Source organism: Manihot esculenta, chromosome 15 (genome assembly GCF_001659605.2).
Source record: "Manihot esculenta cultivar AM560-2 chromosome 15, M.esculenta_v8, whole genome shotgun sequence".
NCBI lineage: Eukaryota > Viridiplantae > Streptophyta > Magnoliopsida > Malpighiales > Euphorbiaceae > Manihot > Manihot esculenta.
The window spans coordinates 978,298-1,001,831 of NC_035175.2; the positions used below are offsets into that span (position 1 = coordinate 978,298).

Below are 23,534 nucleotides of genomic sequence, written 5' to 3' on the forward strand. Positions count from 1 at the left end.
TATATTCTTTTATACTCTATTGGGGTGGATGCCATATCTAAATTATTCATATATATTAAATGTCATAGTATTAAATTATTACTATTGTCATTATTATTTAGGTATGGATCTATTTGTTTATACAGTGCTTTATATAAAAGATGTTCAAGTTTACTGCTCCAAAACTAGTCAAAGAAGAAAAGGAAGAAGAGGTAGCGTGTTCAAAACTCGCTTCAAAGTGCGACTAAGGATGCACAGCTGAACCATAACGTACAGAGTGAAGAGAAGAAAACAAAACAAAAAACAAGAAAAGAAGAAGGAAGAAAAAGAAAAAGAAAAAGAAAAAATAATGAAAATGAATTGGAAACTAAAAGGGGTACGTGGCAGTTAAAAAGCACTAGAAGTCAAATCGTTCGCTACCCTAAGCGTCCTGACTACTGCAGTGATGGACCCACCAATCCCCTTCCTTTTTACCCTCTCTCTCTTCTATTTATTTCCCCCTTCGATTTGTTCACCCAGAAAACTTCTCCTTCACCTCCAATACACAAAAACCTCCTCCACCTCTTCCTTCGCCACAACCACCGCCAACGCCACCGAGCTGCTGTTGTCTTGTCTTGGGAGTGTAAAGGAATATAACTTATAATGAGAGATGGTGGGTTTAAGTATAGTTTTGGAGGCTCAAAAGGGTGGTGTTAACAAGAAAGCCCCACAAGTGATCAGCAAAGCCACTATGATGATCAATAAACCTTCTTCTCCTTTGCCTTCTTCGAGTTCTTTATCTTTCTACTCATCTTTACCAGCCCCTACTTTTCTTGAGCATTGCTTTCTTTGTGGACAGAAACTCTTGCCTGGCAAGGACATCTACATGTACAAGTAAGCAATACTGTTACTAACTCTTTTTGTATTTTAATGTTCACCAGATCTTATATGGCCGATATGAGCTCAATAAGCCCTTAGTTCTCGTTTGCTATTCTTCAAAAGATAGATCTTTATTGTCTTGTCATATTTCACCTGTGGTTTTCTGTTACTGTTAGTGAAGTCTAATGGAACTGTGTATATATTTCTTGTTAGAGGCTTGATTTAGGCGGTTCTTATTTGTCTGATATGCAGAGGAGATAGAGCTTTTTGTAGCGTGGAGTGCAGGTGTAGGCAGATATTTATGGACGAGGAGGAGACCCTGAGGACAGAAAACTGTTCACTTGCTGCCATTAAACCAACTTCTGCATCTTCCTCTTCGTCATCCTCCTCATCTTCTGCTTCTCGTCACCGCAAAAGCACCAGAAACCGAGCGGGTGGTTTTGCATATTGAGAGAGAGAGAGAGAGATAAGGATCTGAAACTGTTCTTTTTTTAACTTTTTTCCTTTTTAGGTTCCAATAATTTTGTTTCAGTTTTACCCTAGTGTTGCTTTTGTAATGACGTTGATATCCTCTCTTATCGTGTTTTGCTACCTGGTATGAAGCCAAAAGGCATTCAAATTTCAGCCCCACGTATCTATGGGAGCCCATGGTTTGATTTTTGGTTTTCATAACTTTTCCATTTGCCCATAATCAATATGGACGGTTCAAGGAGATTAATTAAACTTGATTACTTATTATATTTATTATTATTTGCTTTCCAATAAAATAATTCTAAAGAATGTTAAGGTTCATGAGAGTTGTAGATTTCTTGGAACGAGCAAAAATGTTTGTTCACTTGCTTAGAAAGATGACAAGGGCATATGTAATGTTGGATTCTTGTGCTAGGGCATTTTTACCTAGATGGTACTAGTATGGAAAATTTTGTGGGTGGTGAAGAGACTATCAAGTAATTAAAGAATTGGGACCGAATAACAAATTTACAAATGGTCCCCATGACCAAAAGTATATACAATCTTCTTCTCTTCCTTGATAAGAGTTGTCAGCTGTATTTCTTATATATACAAGGTAAAGATTTCGTGTATACACACATACACAGCTGCATGGGTCCTATTAATATATTTGGTTGTTTGCAGCAAATGGTAATACTGACTCAAATTAGTAAGTTTGGTCCTAAAACCAGCATTAAATTCATGGGTGCCCATTGTTTTTAAAGCACAACCGATAAAAGGCAGGTATAGATGTGTGTTGAATGAGACGAGCAAGCTACTGAACTGACCAAGGACATATCCATAAAATTTAAGCCACTGATCAATCTCTTATTTGCAGAAATTAGGGAAAAAAAAAAAGATAGGATCATTTGTGCTGTAATCTTGCATAATACCATGTTTTTTTTCTTGTAAAAATAGCTAGGAAGAAAACAGAAAAAGAAAACTCCATTGGTCGTTCAATACGATTATGCTAGTTGTCAATACATGGGTTAGGTGAGCCAAGGAGAGCACAAGAAGCAAACAACAGCAGCAGAAATAAAGTTCCACTTCCACAATTAAGAAAAAAAATGGAGTACGTTGCATAAGATTTTTCAGGTAAAAGCTAGCAGTAGTCTAGTATAGAAGGTGGACGTGCAACTAAAAATAATAAATTGAATTGAAGAAGAGTATTAATTAGGGAGAAGGGGAAGGAGAGGGAAAAAAGAAAGAAAAAGAGCATAGAATAGAATCTTATACTTTCCAATGTGGCGAAGCAGGTGGTTTGAAAGGTAGGAACCCTAGAAAGAGAAGAGCATATAAAAGAGATGGGCATACGTACTAATGAGGAATAAATAGGGTTTGCCACTTACTTGTCTTTATGTGGTGCTACCATCCACAAATCCTTCACTAGAAAGGGACAGTTTGGTGCCCACAAGGATGCAAATATATATTTATAATACATTCCTTGGTGGTTTTTTTGGTGGAGAATGCATGGAGATTGCATTTCGGACAAATTTTTATTTTGCTATTTGTACGCTCAGTTTCCTTATTTTACTCACCGACACGCTACCTTCTGTCCTCGCATGCTTTCGACTTCCCTCCTAATGTTCCCAAATTCAGAAGAAAAAAAAAAAAAAAAGAGGACATAATATGTGTTAATGGGAGTTTCATTAGTACTTTCATCCCATCTGAAACGAAGTTTTAATTTGATATTGTGATTTGAAGATTTTTTTTTTTTGAAAATTATCTTAAATATGATTGAAAAATAATTTCAAAATGGTAAGAAAAATAACCGATGAAGCAAATTATATAGTGTAAAACTCCTCAGTCATGAAGTGATGCAATATATGTATCAAGTGCTTACTTAGCTAAGCCCTTAGTTTGTTCAAAGCCGCAAGGCTATTCCAGCAGTCTCTGTCCACCTTATTGGAAATATAGGCTATGTAGATCAACAATAATTGAGTCTTTTTTTTTTTTTTTGTTAAGAAAAGTAGAAAATAAGATGAAACTAATCAGTATAATTTTATTTATGATATTAAATTTTGAAATAAATTAATAATTTAGAAATACATATTTATACGTTGTAATTTAATATTTATTATTTTATCAGAATTTGTAAACTTATATAAATTTAGTACTCATGCCTGCATGGCTATATATAATGGTATTTTTAATTTAATTAATCTGTGAAAACCTTCCAATATATGTCCAACTGCTACCCCTGCAAGCCATTGTAGAGGTCAATTTGGTATTTAACTTCAAGACGGAAGAAAATACGTCCAGTTTGTCCCTTTCCACTTATTTTCCTTTGTCATCTTTGAATACTGCAGGATGCCTTGAAAGATACAAAATATAAGCCGCCTTCTTTAACAACAACTTATATCAAAGTTTTAGGGACACTGAACAAATTCAAAATCTGAGGGCAATAACGGCAGCACAACAGGTATTGGCACCCCAAAATTGAATCCATTTTAGGAGGTGTTAAGGACGCTGCGGGCTGACTAGACAAATCTCCCTCTAGCTATGCCCATCAATTCTATACTAGTAGGAGAAATTAATATACCACGTCAGAAAAGAGAAAAAGATATGGTTAGTCATCTAAACAGGTTCATAATTAATAATCTTTCTACTTCAGATGTTTGCTTAGTTACACATTTATAATAATGACTATAGATGGCATCACTAGCTTAATTAAAAATGAAATAGGAGAACTTACAGAAATCAAGTAAAGTATGTGACATCATAATAAAAAATGCTAAGCCTACCATCATAACTGTATATAACGGAGGAACAAACAGAGCTCTGTGTTTCACCAAGATGCAAATTGCTTCGTCTCAAAATCGGGGGCATTCAATAATGTTGGCAATCAACCACCAAAATAAGCTAAGGTTAGGTGGGGTTTGATGTTAGGTTATGCAATTTTCTTTCACTTAGTGATCTTAAAGGTGAAAAAAATTGAACTTCTATATGCAATGAGTGGTAGGTAACTATCACCCTTCCACACCAATATACATCGTAATTTTGTTGAATCCAGTAAACTTCATGGTGCCCTTTTGAGCGAGCAAAATAAATACAAGCCTTGATCCTCCTTTTGTTGAAGAAAGAATAACAAAAGACAAACAAAGGCCTCAAGTAAAAGGTAATAACATCTAATCTAGCCTGGATCTAAGCATTCCATGTTTCTGACTAACAGCATCAGTCAGGCAGCAAATAATGAAAACAATTAGCAAGCAAAAAAATAAACCAGTGCATAAAAGCATTTCAATAACCCAAAATATAGAAAAACAAGCATCAAATCTGAGACCAAAAAGAAAAAATGAAAGCCCAAAATAAGGAAATAGGGTTAAAATGGGTTTCCAAAATTCCGGCCAACGATGCATTGACAAGTGAGACCATGCCTCTTATCTAACTCCATTATACGCTCAGCTACGTCCTTCTCCGCATTATGCTTCTCTAAGGCCTGAATAAGAACCACCCAAATAAAAAAGTTAAACCAGACATTTAAAAGAGACCTTTTTTCTTTAATAAAAAATCATGCAATATTAATAAATTATTTTTCTAATCATGCACATCTAAAATATTTTTCTAATCATGCACATCTAAAATATTTTTAAATTTTATATGTCTACGGTTATATTCGACAGATTAAGAGAGGTTCGAGTATGGATTGTACAACGGAAATCACCTTAAATCTTACGGTAGGAACATATTTAAAAAAATCCATTGATAATAATTTTAGTTAAAATAAAATTAAAATAAATTATTATTATAAAATTATTGATAAAATTTAAAATAAAATTAAATAATAATAATAGTAAATTTTAAATATATTTAATAATAAAAAATATAACTTTGATAATTTTATAAATTTTCAATTATATAAATAACTGTAGGAATCATTTGTCAAATATTAAATAAATAGAATTTAATTGATAAAAAATAAAAATATAGAGTAAAATTGTAATAAAAAGTAAGATATATAATTTTTTTGATAATTAATTTTAAATTTTATTGACATATTGTGATGATATAGCGTTGATATAATAAGCAACGTGATAATTTTATTAGTTTTTTAATAATATAAGTATTAGTAGATTTTCATTAAAATAATTTTAAAAAAATAAATTTTAATTAATAAAAATATATAAAATATAATTATAATAAAATAAAATTATAAGTATAAATTTACCATTAACTTTATACGTATATAGAGAGAGAAATAAATTAAAAAGTATATAATCATTCTGCTTTTTAAGACGTGACGGTTGTAGGAACATTATCCAAGCTTGAGTTCCAATTTTAATCACCCTATCTGTACAGTACGAATGTGCCAATGTAAACGTGACAACTAAACGAGGGACATGAAAAGAAACTAATATATCTTAGTATTGGCCTTCCATTATTTGAACAATTTGCAGCTGTTCTTTCTTTAAATCATCTGGCAAGCGCAGAAAGTCCCTGAAAGATGGGAAAAAGATTGCGACCCCTTAATATCATTATTATATATCATTAGATGAGTATTATAAGGTGTAACAAGAGTCATATATTGTTTGGACAAAAAAAAAAGCTATATATTGTCTTGTAGCAGAAAGGAAATTAACACCGTGTCAATTTATTTCCCTTTCTGATCAGCTTACACAGTTTGATATTAAGATATAAGCGCTAAGCATTCCCATGGAGCTCTCACTTAACCTCCTAGCAAAAATGATTAAGTCTTCTAATATGAGTTTCACAAGTCCTCTAACCTCCTGCCCCAAATAATTAAGAATCCTGCATCACCGCAAAATTATCATGAAAAACAGTCCCTCCAATAACTTGCCTTCGCCCCAATTCTAACCCGTAAAACCCCGACTTATAATAATACTGTAATTGCTGGATTTCTTGAGTTCCTGTCAGTCCTGCTCTTGAGCTTGGACTCAAAGATAACTCCGAGCTCGGGTCCGACCTCGACTTATCTTGAGGACAGTCTGGCCATCCGACTCAAAATGCGAGACCGACTTCTTCTTCCGACCTGTTGAGTTTGATCTGCTGGAGCCTTCCCACTCAAAAGTTGATCATCTGGTGGTGGTGTCTGCTTTAATTCTTGAAGGTTGTGGTTTCTTCGTTTGCATACGTGGTGTCAGCTCCATCATGCCTTCATATCTGGTCCAGTTCGGTGTCGCGACGACGTCACTTGTTGGAGCTTGACCAGACCAGCGACTTCTTCATCAGGTCGGCGCGCCTTTAGCACCATCATGTCCGTCTATTTGGTCCATTTCCACGTCGCTCCGGCCTCATTTGTCGGGTCTTGACCAGACCAGCAACTTCCTCCTCAGGTCGGTGCGTCTTTGGCAGCTCGAGCTCTTTCCACTCCTGCTATTTCTACATATATATATATATATTATTTTTATTTATTTATTTATTTATTTATTTTTATTTTTTTTTTTTATAACTTGGAATCTTACAGCCAACCTGCCCATCTAACCCTTTCAATATATATACGGCCGATCTCACAATCTCAACAAATATGTATATTATGCATTCTTTCTTCTTTTTACAGAAAAAATTAAAATTTATACTTACAGGCAAGCACTTCGATCTGAAGTTTCACCTCGTCAGATCTCAAAGAAAAAGTTAATAGTAATAAAATTCAATAAATGTTAAAATAAACAACGAGGGTAGGAAAATGAAGATTAAGAGACTGTCAGGATATTCTTACACCAGCTGGGTCTTTCCTTTCAGCTGGGTTACTGTAAATCTCCAGCTTTCTTTTTCGTGTAAGCTTTCTTTTTTGTATTGTCTCCCTGTCGCCCCGATGCTTTCCATCTGTCCTGAAATGCGACTCCAACCTCGACCACGAATCTAGTTTCGAACATGGATCCGACCTCAACGAGCAATCTATCGCTGTGGTCGTCGGATTTGCTGAGTTCCTTTCTGTCTTGCTAAACACGGCTCCGACCTCCTTTTTTCTCACGGACTCCTCTTCTCTTTCTCTCACCTTCTTCTTCTCTCTTTTTTTTTTTTTTTATATACAGCGGACCTCAGAATTTTTTTTTTATATATATATATACAGCAGACCTCAGAATGTTTTTTTTTATATATATTCCTCACCCTTTTTTTTTTCTTTTACAGAAAATATTCACCAGACTTCAAAGAAAAAATCAGCCGTAATAAAATCTAATAAATATTAAAATAAATTATCTGAAAGACCATCAAAATATTCTTTAGCACAATGAACCTTTCTTTTCAGCTGGGTTATCTGATCAAACTTTTGTACCTTATGTGGATCTCAATGGGTGGATCTGAAAACTTTTGAGATAGTAAAATCTCTTTCGTGGAGGGCACATTCCCGGCCAAGCTCGGCGAGGGGTTAAAAGGAATGGGTGGTTGGTTGTTTGGAGTTGTAGGACTGGAAAATAAGAACCGTTGCCCCTCTTGGGCAGAGCTCAGATTATTTGGAATGACGTTAAGGTTATTTTCTTGGTGGTTTGCCATTGTGGATCTCAGTGGGTTTTGAAAGTGAAAACTCCGGTGATGAAAAGATCTCCTTCGTTTCCCACAGACGGCGCCATTTGATAAATATTTTCCTCTTCCTGGTCCATGATAGATCTGGTTTTCTTCTGGGTCCTTTCTTGTTGGGCTCCCTGATGGGTCTCTCCATGTTCTACCTGGTGAAAGGATCTGTAAAATAAGAAAGAAAGGTCAGGGGCCTACCGGGGGTGCCCCGGCAGAGGCCCTCCGACGCTCAAGTCAGATTTTATGGCTCAGAGTAGTATATTTAGGCAAGGGTTACAGAAAGAATAAAAATGGTGTCCAGGAAGGAGAAAGAAGAAGAAGAGAGCCCTCCTGCGTGACCTTTACCGTGATATATATATCTGTCTCTCTGCCACAATGCTAGCTGTCTTCTGTCGCCTAGCTCCGTATGTACGGATGTGTCAGGCGCCTGCTCCATGCGTAACGGCCATTAATTCTCCTCTGATACGTATGATTCTCCTCTGATACGCATGCGGAAGGACCTACCAGCGGGGCATCTTGGTCATTTTCCCCTTTCCGGGCTGGGTTGAATGGTAGGGCTGAAGTTGAGCCTGGTGAAGGCTTGATTACTGGGCCGAGAGGTTTGGGCCGGTTTGATTAAGGAGTCTAGGCGGAGTCCGGCCCTGTGACTGAGCGGGCTGGACCTGACTCTCGAGGGGAATATTGAAGCCTTCGGATCATTGACTGTTTTCATGGGCCTGGCCTTTATACCGGGGTGAAGAAATCCAGCGATCATTAATATTAAAATAATTTCAATAGTAATATTTTTTTATATATAAAATGATATTTAGTGTTTGAGTTTTAAAATATTTAAATAAAAATAAACATTTAATATGATAAGTTACTTATTTTTAAACATTTTAATATAAAATAGTAGTACATCTACTCCTTGAATCTATGGATTTTGAGGCTCAGGTTGATTTGATTATGGATTCATTTGTCAATTCTTTTCAATATTTGAGTGCTCTGATATATTCGAGCCTAAGCATTTTTAGTCGATGCAATTTTATTTTCCGGCAAAAATAAATGTCCCTCAATATTGTTCGACCCTCCATTTATGGAAATACATATTAGAAAAAAAAACCACGGATGAAAACTTTGAGGAAAAAATTTGGCGAGCGTTCCACACGTGCAACAGAACGCAATTAATCTAAAGTATAAATGACTATCCAAATTATAATACATAGCGGCGAATGCAATTGAAAAAACAATTCTCCCTTATCTTATTTTTTTATTATTTTAAAATTATTATTAATTTTTTATATTATAATAATATATAAATGGATTATTATAATTTTTTTATTTTATTTTATTTTTTAAAAAAATAGAATTTTTGTAATATTAAATAAAATTTAATATTTTAAAATAGATATAATTGAGTAGTTAATAAAAAAATTATTTAGAAAAAATAAAATAAATAAAAATTATGTAATCTAGGAGGGAGGATATGTTGCAAGATGGAATTGCTTACAAGCTTGTAGAAAAAAGCAGGCTATACGCGACTCTTCTGCTTAAATCAGTATCCGCAGCTTAACGGATCTCCATCTCCAAAGCTTTAGCTACAGCTCCCCTTCCGTGTTCTTGCCAGCCTAATTAACCCGTCATACTCACTCATAGAGACGCCATGGGAAGCGCCTCTAAGGGGAGAAGCACCATGAATGGCGTGGCTGTCATTACCATCTTCAATCCTCCTTTTAATTACCTTTCTTTCGATGGTACCTTCTTTTTCTTTTTCGTCTATTTCATTTGCTTTGATGGTGCTCAACCCACATCTTTAGGTATTATGTTCATTTCATGGGGTTCTGCTATCATACAAAAGCTTAATTTAATGTGTTTTCCCCATCGGCTAGCTTGTTAATTTTGTTTGGTTATTGGGCTTCAATTGTGTTGTTGTGTAGTAGTGTGCGTCATATTTATGGAATTATGTGAGTGAAGCTTGTGAAAATACAGCAAGTTAGGTGGTGTTTGGTTGAAACTATGTGTTGCTTTCTTTTATTATAATTATTATTTTACAGTGACGTGCTATTTGATTCAAGGATCCGATGGTCCCTGATTGAGGGGGAAGAGATTGGTGCGAGTGAGAATATTCATCGCTTTACTTGTAGTGATCTAAGTAGGAACTTGTACAGATTGGAGTGCGGTCGTTTATTTTGACTAACAGCATGTGAGCGCCACTTGGTCAATTGGGATGTTTTTATGCTGAAATCATTGAATAATCTGATGGATTATTTGGTCAATTGGGATGTCAAGTTCCATATGTTTGTGAAGGATCATTCATGGGGTAAAAGGCCTCCATTTCTGTTGATTGGTTTGTTTAAGCAAGTGACTATAACTCAACTTCGTATTCTCAATGGATGGCTTCCTTCTTGGCTTCAATAATCTAAAAGTCCATTTGATCAGGGTAAACTTTTTGTACCTATGGCTTTGGGTTATCTTTTCAAATTGTGTACAACCATAGCTTACAAACTGTTGGCTGTCTTATTTTAAATTTGGTTATAATCAGACGCCTGCTTAGGCTTTCTTCACTTTTATTTTATTATTTGTACTTTATACCTTTAGTAAACGATGTTATTTTCCATAATAGTGACCAGACACTAGGCTTATCGCTCTCTTGGTCTTCTCTCAGTGCTAAATAGCTTGCAAGATCGTTTTGACCAAGCCTTGAGAAGAGATGATATAAAGGCAATTGTTGTCACGGGTGAGTTTTGAGCTGTTACATGTGCGAAATTTATATGCAGCTGATACTGTGGTTTGCTTGTCAGGCATTTTTTAGAGGCAAGTGAGAGTATGAGATGTGAAGCTAACATGTCATGTCGATGGGGCAGGTGTGAAGGGCAAGTTCTCTGGTGGCTTTGATATCACTGCATATGGTGGAATTTAAAGGGTATCTGCTCTACAAATGCATAATTCGAACTTCAGTAGCATCTGAATTATGTTTTCTTAGTGGATCAACTAAAGCCTGGTTTTATATCAGTGGAGATTCTAACTGACACCGTAGAAGGTAATGCTGCGGTTTTATTTCCATTCATGATTGCTAACATTTTCGCAAAAATTGCATTGGTAGATGTTGATTAATTGACTGCTTGCTTTGTTCTCCAGCTACAAAAACCCTCAGTTGCTGCCAATTGATGATCTTGCATTAGGTGGAGGATTAGAGGTTACAGTGTGTGAATTGCTATATCTTTCAAGCTGGAGCTTTTCTAATTGATTTGTTTAGATAATTTGATAAATTTATTGCATTAGGCATGTCATGCACATATCTCAATCCCCACTTCACAATTAGGCCTGCCTGAACTTCATTTGAAGTTATTCCTGATCATTACGTTCCTTTTATTTGGAAGGTTCCCACAACTGTATTTTCCCCTTTCTTCTTCCTAATGTCTTAATCCATGTATATTTGATCAAGTTTGATGGTTGTAGGATCAAATCTTGAAATCTTAGTCCTGTTTTTGGGTTTTATTTCTAATGTCATAAGTTGGATGTGTATCATCATGCATTGATCTAATAATGATAAATAAATCAGGGCGTAACGTTTTCATTTTATGCAGCTTCTCCATGTTGTTAGATTCTCTCCGAGAAGCAAAGGAGACATTCAATTTTGCAAGAGCAACCTTGGAAACAGGCAACAAATCTCAAACATTCATTAGTTTGCAGTGGTGTTCTTGAAGAGGGTGTAGTTTCTGGTCATTGGTGTGGACTCTCGGTGGTTCTGGTCAATATTCAATATCCTTCTTTGTTGTTTCCAGTTGCATCTCATGGGCAATTGTATGATAACATTTCTGATGTTCGCAGGAGGCTGATGAATTCCAATTACTTGTTCGTTCTGACGCCTCCAAGAGCTTGGTCCACATATTTTTTGCCCAGACGTGGAACTACAAAGGTTCTAGGGCGGTTTCACTTATGGAATCGTTAATTATTTGAGAAATTAACTATTTAGTTACTATGATATAGCAAAATTCATTCATTGGTCCCTCTATTTTAAAAAATATATTAAAACTTTTTTAATATTTTAAAAAATATACTTAAAAAAGTATATTAATTGGTTATTTCATTAATTTTAACTATTAATTATTTTACCATTTATAAAGACTAAATAGTAATTTTTTTTAATTATAATTGTTTGTTTTTCGATACTTAAAGGATATTTAGTTTAATTTATAAAATTTAACTTGTTTATAAGTTAATTTCAACTTACAAGCACTTTTAAATTTTAAGTCGTTACGAATTTAGTATAATTGATTATAAGTGATAAATAAAATTTAATTTATTCGGTTAAAAATAATTGATTAATGTATTTATTATGTAAAATGATTAAAAAAATAAATTTTTATTATTAAATCAGAGTATATATATTGTAATTTTAAATTTTTAATAAGAATATTATAATAATTTAATTAGTTATACTAACGTATAAGTAAACATCAAAATAAAAAGTTGAAAAAACCAACTTATTTTTATTTTCTTATAAACTTATTACATTATTTTAAATAAATGAATTATTTAAAATTTAAAATTTATAAGCCGGTCAAATCAATTTATAAATTAGGCCAAACCCCCCTTAGACTTGTGGATAAGGTACTTGGTGGAGGACCAACGGGTTCTGGCGTAGCAACTGCATTGACCCCTAGTAATTACCAGGTTATCTTGAAAGAAGTAAATGAAAAGTTCTTGCGAGCTGGGATAGATAGAATCAAAGGTGAGGCTTTGGGTGTCCCTTAAAATTTTAACTCGCTCCTGATCCCTATAATTTCAGTAATTCTTTTTTTGTTGAGCTTTTTGGAGTCATATGGCTGTGAGAAATACTCCTTTATGCTCAGCCAACCTGCAAAGATGTTTATATTTTTTTTCCATTTAACTGGAAGGAGAAATATGCTTCAGCTAATTCTAATTGCATCTCAAGATGATGTGATTTGTGACTGATAACTCTCAATCTCCTTGGACTCCATATCCGATAGATCTGGTTCTCCCTCGTCCCCTATTATATGGATCTGGTTCTTTTTTGGGCTCTCTGATGAACCTGTCAAATGGGTCTCTCCATGTTTTCTTTGAGGAAATAACCTGCAAAACAAGGGAAAAGGGGGTCAGGGGTCCATCGGGGATGCCCCGGCGGAGACCTTCCGACATTCAAGTCAGGTTTCCTGAATAAGAGTCGTCCTTAGACAAGAGTTGCAGAGAAAATAAAAATGGAGTCCAGACAGGAGAAGAAAAAGAAGAAGATACCCCCTTGCATAGAAGACCCCCAGTATATAGTTCTTCCTGTCCTTGTCACTCAGGTCCGTATGTACGGGCGTGTCAGGCACCTGCTCCATGCGTAACGGCCATTTAATGCTCTCCAGAGCGCATGCGGGTAGAGCTGGTGAGTGATTAGGCCTACTCCCTTATGGGGCTTGTGCGCATATGATCCGGATCACCCTGGATTGCCGGCCCAGGCTCGTGAGGTCGAGCCGCCTCTCGAACGTATGATCTGATGGCCTTTGGACCTGTGGCCTTCTTTTGGACCCGATCTTATTCCTGGGCTAAGAAAGATCTGGAGGTTATCAGTGACATTGGACAAGTTCAATACTTATTTGATGATGCAGGTTGCATGATCGGGTTAAGCAATTGCAACTGGCTTGCAATTTATTGAGAATTTCCCAGAGTGAACGTATAAATTAATGCTCATCTCACTTGACAAGAGAGCAGATAGCCTTACTTCATTGATAATCTATAAGTATCTTCAACACAAATATGGTAGAGGGTAAATTTTTAGTCAAAGAACTTTAGTCACAACTTTAACATAATAGTCGATAACAATTGTATAAAAATCGTGTGTGTGATTATTTCATTTATCATGTGATTTTCACAGGAGAAACTATTCATAAAACTTTTTTTTACGGTGAAGTGATAAGCACAAACCTATTCCAGATCCCGAATTAAAGTAACACATGGAGCATATTAGAAGCATTTCTGTTGTTGCCATTGATCTCAAGGTCTCTTTACCTCTTATATGTTGTTTATAACTATTGTTGTACTTGTCTAATATCTAATGCTGAAAACTGGAAAATGTTGATTTGTGAATAACATAAAGAATATGCAAGTTGTTTGGATTGGACGACTCCTCTCCCTCTCTCTCCCATTTTGTGGATTAATACTTGATGCAGCTTGCCAAGTTACCTGAGAAAGACATTTTGGTGCTGAAATTCCCCTAAAAACTTGCCTCTAATTTATTGATGTTTTTGGCACCAGGGGAGGTATTTTGTTTTGGGTTGATCCTAGGACTCACCTCTGGCAACTTATAATAGGTCTTCTACTTGGACAATTATCCTAATTGATTTATGTGTAACTTGGTCCAGGGGTAAACCTTTATATTGGTAGACAATCATCTAGGCGACCATTTAGTTCAATAAATTAGAAAAGTAGCTACTTTGGTGAATTCTGAACATTTGACATTCTTGTTCTGTACGTTGCACATCCCTAATATTGATGTTTGGACCGTCTCGTTATAGGGTTCTCTGGTTTGCAGTTTAAAAAATTAAACAGTAGTGAATTGGATGCCAACGAGTTGGGAGATAAAACGGCCTCTTGACTCTCAGTTTTTTTTTTTGTTTTTTTTTTTTCCTCCCCTCAAAAGGTCGTATTGCATAGAAGATGGGCATAGCCCAAGTACACCAACACCAACAACTGAAAAACAAGAGGCCCATGGTCTAAAAACCAGCTAAACAGACATGTCAATTCACATACAGACATGGCCTAAAACGGCCCTCTTCACTCTCAGCTGACGCGGGAAGAAGCAACATGTCAATTCATATATAGATTTGGTTGGGATTTCGCCCCAACAAAATCTTAAAAAAAAATAGAAAACCTGATGATAATTTTTTTTTAAAAAGTTGGTTGGGTTTGGACAAAAATAAAATCGAAATATTTTATTATTGCAAGAACTAAAATAGGATTAGTAATTAATTTTTTTATGAATTTAACAATTAATTAAGATTTAAAATATAAGTAATGAGTGACTGATGTTGGAATACAGTGTTAATAACAACAGTTGAGAATTTAAAAATATAAGCGTTGACAAGGTAAAGCTATTAAAAAGTAACGATTTATTTTTAATAATATTAAAGTATGTTTATTTTTTCACTAAAGTTAAAGTGTCAACAAAATAAAAGTGTATAACAAATTAAAGAATTAGAGAATTTTTATTTATTTTCTTAAATACAAAAAACTTAGATGTTAATACAGAAGAAAAATAAAACTTTCTTTAATATTCTGATGTATTAGAAAAATAAAATAAAAATTATTAAATTGAGAAAGATATATATGATTAGAGATGACAGCTAGTTTTTTTCCTTTTTATCCTATCAAATCTAACCTTATTGTCATGGATAAATCAAGTTTGAAATAAATCCATATTTATGAAATAATAGATGTATTAAATTTGGTTTGGCTTTGAACTTTATGTATTTGGTACTCCATGCTTAAATATTTTTATTTAAATAATTAATTATATTTTTATAATTTTTAATATAAATTATTAATGAAAAAAAAGTCTTTCATAAATTATTAAGAAAAAAACATCAAATAAAAGGAACTTATATATTAGAAAAATCAATCAACTTACGTAGTCGCACACGTGGTCATATCTGGAATCACAAATTTGAAGAAAAATCAATTCCATTTCCATAAAACCGACAACAGAGAGAGAGAGAGAGAGAGAGAGAGAGAGAGAGAGCATGTGATTCACAATTCAATTTTTTGGTGGGTGAGAGGTGACATTGTGGGACCCAAAGTCATGATCAAGAAATTATAAAATTCCAATTCACATTTTCCACCCTCGATCCACACTCTTCCCCTCCTTTCAGTGTTGACCGTTCATTTCTTATAGTATTATTTTAAGCGCCACATTCCCCACACTCTACTTTGATTATTAATCTATTTATTTATGTTTCCTCCTTCCCGATTATCTTCTCCAGTCGCATTGGATTCTACTTCTCTTCCCATTAAACTTTGATTTTTATTTTTATTTTTTTCATTTTGTAACTGTTACTGAGAAAATAATTTTTTTTCATATGTTCAAAGTTTAAGAAAATAATTTATTTTTAAATTATATTTAAGATTTATTTGTATAGCTGCCTCCCAACTATTTTTTTTAATGGAGCATTTTTTTCCACATTTTATAGATTTAATCTGAGGTATATGTCTTTAAATTGGAGAGGAATAAAGATTTCAAACAGACTCTTAAAACATAATCTTTAAACATGTGATGTATTGTGATAACAACTAATTGATGCTAAATGCTTCACATTAATTTATTGTCATTAGCTTTCAAATTGCAATTTTAAAATGACTGCTTTTTTATTTACTAATTTTCAATTCTTACATATTGAGAACCCAACGAGGCAAGGACCTTTTTCCTTTATTTTTTAACAATGTTATGCCGTCCACTTCTTCAAAACCAAATTAATATCTCAAGGATATGTACAAACAGATACTCGTTTATTTTATTGATAATTTCAAGTCATACTTTTATCAGAGAAGAAAGCTCTCTTATACTCTCTCTCTCTCTCTCTCTCTCTCATTATCTAACCAAAACCCACGCTTGAGCAGCTGCTTCCCGTTTCCAAAATTGAAGAAGTTGTTAATTTCCTACAATGGAAATCTTGAGTTTGCTTTTTGGAGTCATAGGTGAGGAAAGAGAATACGTTCTTGTTAGTGATCTTTCTATATGCAATGTTAACATTTTTTACGGAATCAAAGAAAGAGTCACTGATTTAATTTCTCTCTTTGTGCTTCAGGCAACGTGATCTCAGTGCTCATGTTTCTTTCTCCAGCGTAAGCCTACTAATTTCTTTCAAGCTTCTCATTAGTCTAAGTTTTCAGTGGACTAATAATCTTGGATTAAATTTTACAGTGGAACATTTTGGAGAATAGTAAAGCACGGATCTACAGAGGAGTTTGAGAGTCTTCCTTATGTGTGCACGTTACTGAATGCAGCTTTGTGGACCTACTATGGGATCATCAAGCCAGGAGCTTTCTTAGTTGCCACAGTTAATGGTTTTGGGATCCTGGTGGAAATCGTCTATGTAACTCTATTTCTTATATATGCACCACTCAAAATGAGGGTATGTACATACATGTTTAATCTTTCTATTATTTACTCTTCGTCGTCGTCGTCGTCGGCGTCATCAAATTTCCGGTGGTGCAGGCTAAAACATGGATTCTTCTTGGGTTGTTGGATGTGGGTTTCCCAGCAGCAGCCATTCTGGTTACGCGGCTAGCATTGCAGGGTCAAGTACGGATTGATGCAACAGGGTTCATGTGTGCTGGACTCAATATCGTTATGTATGGTTCGCCTCTCGCTGCCATGGTGAGTATACTGGCTACCTACCAGATTTTTTTCAATCCACAATTTTTTTTGGATTCATCAACACATGAGAACAAATAATGAAATATTATAAAAAGATATCTTTATTGATAACTATTGAGTCATGGATATCGTGAACTAGCTACACCTATGTAGGAAGGCTAGTCTCATCAAAACCTACTACGCAAGTCCATCCATTAGCACACACTCTTGATTTCGTGCAAATAGGTCGAACAGAGCATAACTTAATTCCATTGGCAGGAGATCCAGCTCAACTAATTTGATGGGTCAGTGGGGCTATAAACCCCATATATCCGGAATCATGACCGCATGGCGCCAGAGAGAATTAAATGGCGGTTTGACGATGGGAAAGGACGTAATACATCCATACGTACGACCCTGCATGATAATGACAGGTTGTATTGTAGGAGAACGACGATTACATGTCACTAGAGGATAAAAGAGAAAAGGAATACAAGAAAACAAGGATAATAGACAAACCAAGTTACACGTCACGAGACTCCTCCACTCCCGAAGCATGCCTTTCAGGTCTCGATATACTTATTGAGCTCCTGCTAGAGGACAGCAGTGTGAGCTAAGGCCTCATCACATTGACGGCAGTACTCCTCTAAAGAGGACAATTGTGCTAAGGCTGCAGAAACTCGATGGGAGGCCTAGGCAACCTCCTTCCTCATCTCCCCCAGTTGCTTGGTGAGGTCCTTAATAACCATTTTGAACTCAATGATTTGTCTATGGGCCTCACCAGTGGTAATGATATTTTCATCCTGGCTCTTCTGAGCGATGCGCTGCCCCACCAAGCTCTAAAAAGACCAGTTCCGGGAATCAATTTCGAGGAATACCTCGAAGGCTTGTCACAGGAAAAGAAAAACAAAGTTAAAAAAGCCAAAAAAGTTAGAAATACCCTTGAGAAAAACAGATGGCTTACTGTAAGGAACATCTCTCTCAAAATGTTCCTGAGGTCATCCAAAAAGCGATTGTTGAATACCGCCTGTTGCTTGGTAGAGCAGGCAAGGTGGCTGATAAGAGATAGAAATTGGGGATCTGAGGCATCTAGAGTCTCCCCAAACATTTTCTCGCAAAGCATCTTAGTTGTCGAAGCCAGCAAGAGTCATTTCGTCGGCATTCAAGAGCTCATTATCAAGAGTTGATGACAACTGCTCCACTGCCTTCTTCCCCTTATCAGCAGGGGGGAGGGATTGTGCTCGTAGGCTCTATAATACGAGCTCGCTTGGCAGCCCTGCCTTCAGTAGCAAGCTCTGAGGATCAGGCCTGCTTGCTAGCTACCCCTCCAATCATTATGACCCCCACAACTTGGAGACGTGGGACGTCCAAAGGGGCAATTCCAATGCCCTCTTTTGAACTGCTCCCGATAGACTCTCTAAGTGTAATGGGCTTCTTGGAGGCCTGTTTAGGAGCTGCCGAAGTCTTGGCAAGAGCCAGCACTTTGGCAAGAATGGAAGCCCTCGAAGCTGCAGATCGAGAGCCCTCGTGGCAGGAACCAATGCCAAAGTAGAGGCAAGGGCAATAGACCGGTTTGCAGTCATAAGGGGCACAGCATGAAAGACCTCACAGATCACGTCGAACACCGTCTTGTTAGCCTTAAAGGCTGCCAGGGTAGACCTCATATTTTCCCGAGATAAGAAAAAGTTCTTCAAGAGCTTGATGTTATCCATAGGAACAGTAGAGGCTGAAAAAGATATGTCAATCCAGTTAAAACTCAAAATAATCAAAAGAAAATGCAACAAGAAAGAAAAATGATAATATCAGCTTTCCGGCAGTCCCGAAGGTTGGACATGAACATGCACTTCTTAATGTCATACTTCTTCCTTATAGAGATTAATCGAAGAAGGCAGACTTGGTCCAACAGGGTCAACTTGGGAAAGTCGTTGCAGTCCTGAGGGACTTCCCCCAAAGAGAGATCAACATCCCAGTTGATCCCGAGCTCTCTTCCACCTCGACAACCACAAAGGCCTCAGCCTAGCCTTTTATTGAGTCCTTGTACCCACCGAGGATGGATAATCCTGCTCAGGTCCAAAGTAGTAAAATCTGTGGTTAGACCAAATGAGGCAGAAGAAGGTGAAGAACAAAGTGACAGAGGGGGTAAAACTCCAATACAGACAAACAGACTCAAAGCAGAATATAAATAGAATGGAATTGGGAGACAACTTATGGGGAGTCACTTTGAAGTGATGGAAGACCTTAATAAAGAAAGGGGTAAAATGAAAAGTCAGCCCGAAATTACGCTGCTTGACAAAGAAGACCAAGCTACGCTCTTGTTAAGCATCTACTAAGCCCGCTGGAGGTGGATTGGGGAGGACCTTCCTTTCATTAGGAAGGGAGCCCTAATCCTATAAATCGTAGTACCAGCGTAGTCGCTTGAGAAGAAATCGAAAAGGGAAGAAGGAGTAAGACACTAGACTCACGACATCGGAGATCCTAATTGAAGCCATAAGAAGAGTGAGACATACCTCAAACTGAGAAAGCAGAGATTATAGAGAAGAAGGAGAGCAAGATAGTGGAGGTAGCGCAAGAAGAAGAATCGTGAGTGAAAGCAAAAGGCGAATTTGAAACGGGTACAGGCAGAGAGAAGATATTTTGATAAAAGCACTCCTAGGGCTGCACAGTCATAATTGAAATTTCGAGATTTATCCTCTCATTAATCATAGAATAATTAACGAGCAAATAAAGGGGTATTTGATAACTATTGGTTACGGATACCCTGACCTCAACTAAACCCATATAGGAAGGCTAGACCCTAGCCTCATCAAAGCCCGCTACTCGGGTCTATCTATTAGCACGCAGTTCTAACTTCATGCAAATAGGCCGGACAGAGTAGAATTCGGATCCATCGGCGGGAAATCCACCTCAACTGATTTGATGGGTCAGTAGGGCTACAGACCCATATATCCGAAATCATGATCGCATGACGTCGAAGAAAATTAAATGGCCGCATGACAATGGAAAAGAATACGGTATATCCATACATACGATCCCGCATACAAGACAGCGGTTACACGTGAATAGAAAATAAAAAAAAATAAGAATGATAGACAAATAAAATTATAAAAATATACTCTAAACATACCCGCTATTAAATTTCAGGATATCATTTATAAAGGGTCATTTAATTCCTTTAATTATAAAATTATAAAACTGAAGAAAAAAGTGTAATACTTAAATTTAAGAGAGGAATTCAATTCATAAAAACAGAATAATTTATTTAAAAAAAGGGGTCAATAACTATGCAACTGCTGCTGTTAATTAAGATCAATTGTCATTCTTATTCTCCTTTATCTCATAATCAGTATGCATAGAGGAAAAATTTACTGAGGTATAAGATAAAATAATATAATATGATTTATATAAAAAAATTAAATAAAAATGATTTATTTACATTTTGAATTAATTATTGATCGAATATTAACAAAAATTAGCAGTATACATATATAAAATTCGTTAGCAAGTACATTGCATGTTTTTCATTAATTAGTTGTTGATTTTTTTATTTTTTTTGGGTAAGATAATGGATCAAATCTTTAGTCGGAACTGTTGAATCAAAATCGTCAGAAAAGCATTTTATTAAATTTATTAAACAAATAATATTAAAAAAATTATTGATGAGTCAATGACGATTTTTATTTTATTTTATTAAACAATACATCTATAGAAACTCTTGCATAATCATCCTTAATAATATCTACAAATCAGCGGATCCCACCACCATAACCTATCAGGGGATAATCCATAACTTATGCAGAATAGTACTGGGAAATTAATGCATAGATTTGACTTCATCAATAATATTTTAATATGGCTTTATAATGAAGTTAATATATTTTTTATTTTAAATTTTATGATGAATAAAGTATATAATATCTCATACTTTCCCTTACAAAGCAAAAAGAAGAAACGGAAATCAATTTCCAGCCTCTCTCTTACCCATCATTTGATATAATTTTTTTTATAATAAAAAAATTTAAATAAATTTATGTAAAATCATATAAAATTATTATATTTTTAAAATATTTTTTAAAATTAAAAAAAAAATAAATTTCTTTTTCCAAATAAAATAATTTTTAGACAAAAAATCAATCCTTTAAAATATTTGATTCAGAGGGTTGAAAAATCAAGAAACAGAATTATGACGTGTGGCAGTGTTGTGTCCATGCATAGACTGCACGTTGCATCAACGTCATAAACAAAACAGGTTACCACATGGCTATTCTGATGAACAACTTCGTGGGTCCTTGGAGTTTTTCTAACACAACTTGTTGTACGTATCTTTTTCAGAAAACAGTGGTCACTACCAAGAGTGTGGAGTTCATGCCCTTCCTCCTCTCTTTCTTCCTTTTTTTGAACGGTGGCGTTTGGACTTTATATGCATTTCTCACAACTGATTATTTTCTTGGGGTAAGTATGTTTCTCTTTCAATTAATTAATCTCTGCATTTTGACATTTAATAAATCCATTCTCTCAAATGATTGAGTTGCCCTTAATTACCATCCATTTATCTAATTATATTTTAAAGAATATAAAAGCACTTTTAAGACAATTTTATATTTTCTATGATCCTCTCCATACATACAGATCAAATCATGTTTTTGAATATCTGGTAATTTAGACCAAAAAAAAAAAAAAATTATGTCAACCCAAACTTCAATTCACAAACTGATGAATATTATTTGAGACCTGTGAGTTGGGCAAGTATTGATCATTCTAGAGAGATCTAAATGTGGCCATTTGGTACGGGATTAGCATGCATAACTAGTAGCCACAGATAAATCTTGGACCACTTTCCAGCTAGCTGCAAAAAGCAACCAATACCCTAGACCCACCACCCTTGATGGATTCAGACAGGAATAGTCTGTTTGATATTATTGTAAAAACTGTTATTCATAAAAATATTTTTTAAAGATATTATTTAAAAAATATTAAAAATTAATTTTAACATAATTTAATTATCAAAATATTCCAATAACAAAATAATTTATTTCAATACTAAATACTAAATAACTATCAAATAAATAACGCCGGCTATAATTTAAATAAATCTGAAAGGTATGTTTCAAGCAATAATTCAACACAATGGAATCAATATTTGTCCAAGACCGTACCGTAAAAAAATTCTGATATATTTTTGTGGTGTAGGTTCCAAATGGGGCTGGATTTTTACTTGGAGCAGCACAGCTAGTGCTCTATGCGATTTACAGAAACGCCAAGCCTTCCAGGAACGTTTCTGATGGGCTTGAAGAAGGATGGCAATACCAAAACCTTATCTCATCTCCATCATCGGAATAATCGCATGAAGTTAAAGAATGAGAGTCCGCAGCAGCACCAAGGAAGAAGAAGAAGAAGAAGTAAAATATCAAATTAATCTTTCATTTGTTTTGCGCAGCAAGGTTTTTTTGGTTTTTTCCATGAGTAAGGGCCAGGGAGTTGATATTGGAGTGAGAATAAGTTAGTATTTGCCTTTCTATGCTATCTACTAATTACAGTTAAACAAAATATTTGTGCTTGTTAATAGCTAGGGAGACTTTAAAAAGCTTGCCTTGTGTGTTCACCATTAATGTATATATAATTTATGTATGGATGGTGATTATCATGTACACATATTTTCTATATACGCGGTTTCATATGACATTTTTTACATGATTTTACCCTCATAGAAAGCCTGTTTCAACCTATTTAACCAAGTTACAGCTTATCCTTTTTGGTTCTTCTGGACCTGATGAGCTTCATTGATTCTCTGTCACAATTATGGGCATCGGAACGATTCAATAAAATTAAACCGCAAGCCATAAACTCGTTAGCTTCATGAGCTTTTATTTACAATAAGACATAGAAGAGAAGAAGAATTCCAATTCAAGCCGTTTAAGAAAAAGTAGTATCAAGCGGTCTTTTGAGTTCTCATAATTAGAATGTGCAAGGCTTTAGCATAGCCCCGGGAGAAAACCCACTTGAAATTGTGCAAGTGGGTTTGGTTTATTTATCTCATTTAGATATGTGAGCCTGTGAGCTATTCTGCTGTCACATGCGGAATAAACCCAGCCCATGTGTAACTGCAGAATCATTTTGGGCCAATTTCCCAGCTCAAAACCCATATCACTTCGTGTTCTTCAACTATAGTTCCTGGAAGCTGTTCGGATGATAATCTTCGACTCATTTCCCGTTATTATACGCACAAGAGTCCTTTTGCCTTTATCAAATTTTACACCACCCATTAATATCTTTCTCTCTCAAATTCCTGTACAAGGACATGAAAACATAGAACGTGAGTCCAAGGCCCATGAAAAGAAGACACAGAGCCCTCCCTTATCCTCCACCAGAAAACAGCCTGCCTTGCCCTTTGTGGTGG

The 23,534-nt window shown here is 35.4% G+C and overlaps 2 protein-coding genes across 3 annotated transcripts; both read left to right on the forward strand.

Annotated features, from left to right (window-relative positions):
* Nucleotides 1–478: 478 nt before the first annotated feature.
* Nucleotides 479–15,509, forward strand: LOC110601015 (FCS-Like Zinc finger 15). 2 transcript variants are annotated; one of them, XM_043950830.1, is made up of 3 exons: nt 479–852; nt 1,090–1,303; nt 15,491–15,509. In XM_043950830.1, exons 1-2 carry the CDS (start codon nt 629–631, stop codon nt 1,286–1,288), a joined length of 423 nt encoding a protein of 140 aa, XP_043806765.1. In that variant the 5' UTR covers nt 479–628; the 3' UTR covers nt 1,289–1,303; nt 15,491–15,509. The 2 variants fall into 2 exon arrangements, with proteins under 2 accessions (XP_043806765.1, XP_021593679.1); XM_021737987.2 differs by lacking the exon at nt 15,491–15,509 and having other exon boundaries at nt 1,090–1,461.
* Nucleotides 15,510–16,276: 767 nt separating this feature from the next.
* LOC110601962 (bidirectional sugar transporter SWEET17) lies at nt 16,277–22,824 on the forward strand. Its single transcript, XM_021739379.2, has 6 exons — nt 16,277–16,479; nt 16,590–16,626; nt 16,706–16,916; nt 17,000–17,161; nt 21,470–21,589; nt 22,328–22,824. Exons 1-6 carry the CDS (start codon nt 16,446–16,448, stop codon nt 22,475–22,477), a joined length of 714 nt encoding a protein of 237 aa, XP_021595071.1. The 5' UTR covers nt 16,277–16,445; the 3' UTR covers nt 22,478–22,824.
* Nucleotides 22,825–23,534: the final 710 nt, after the last annotated feature.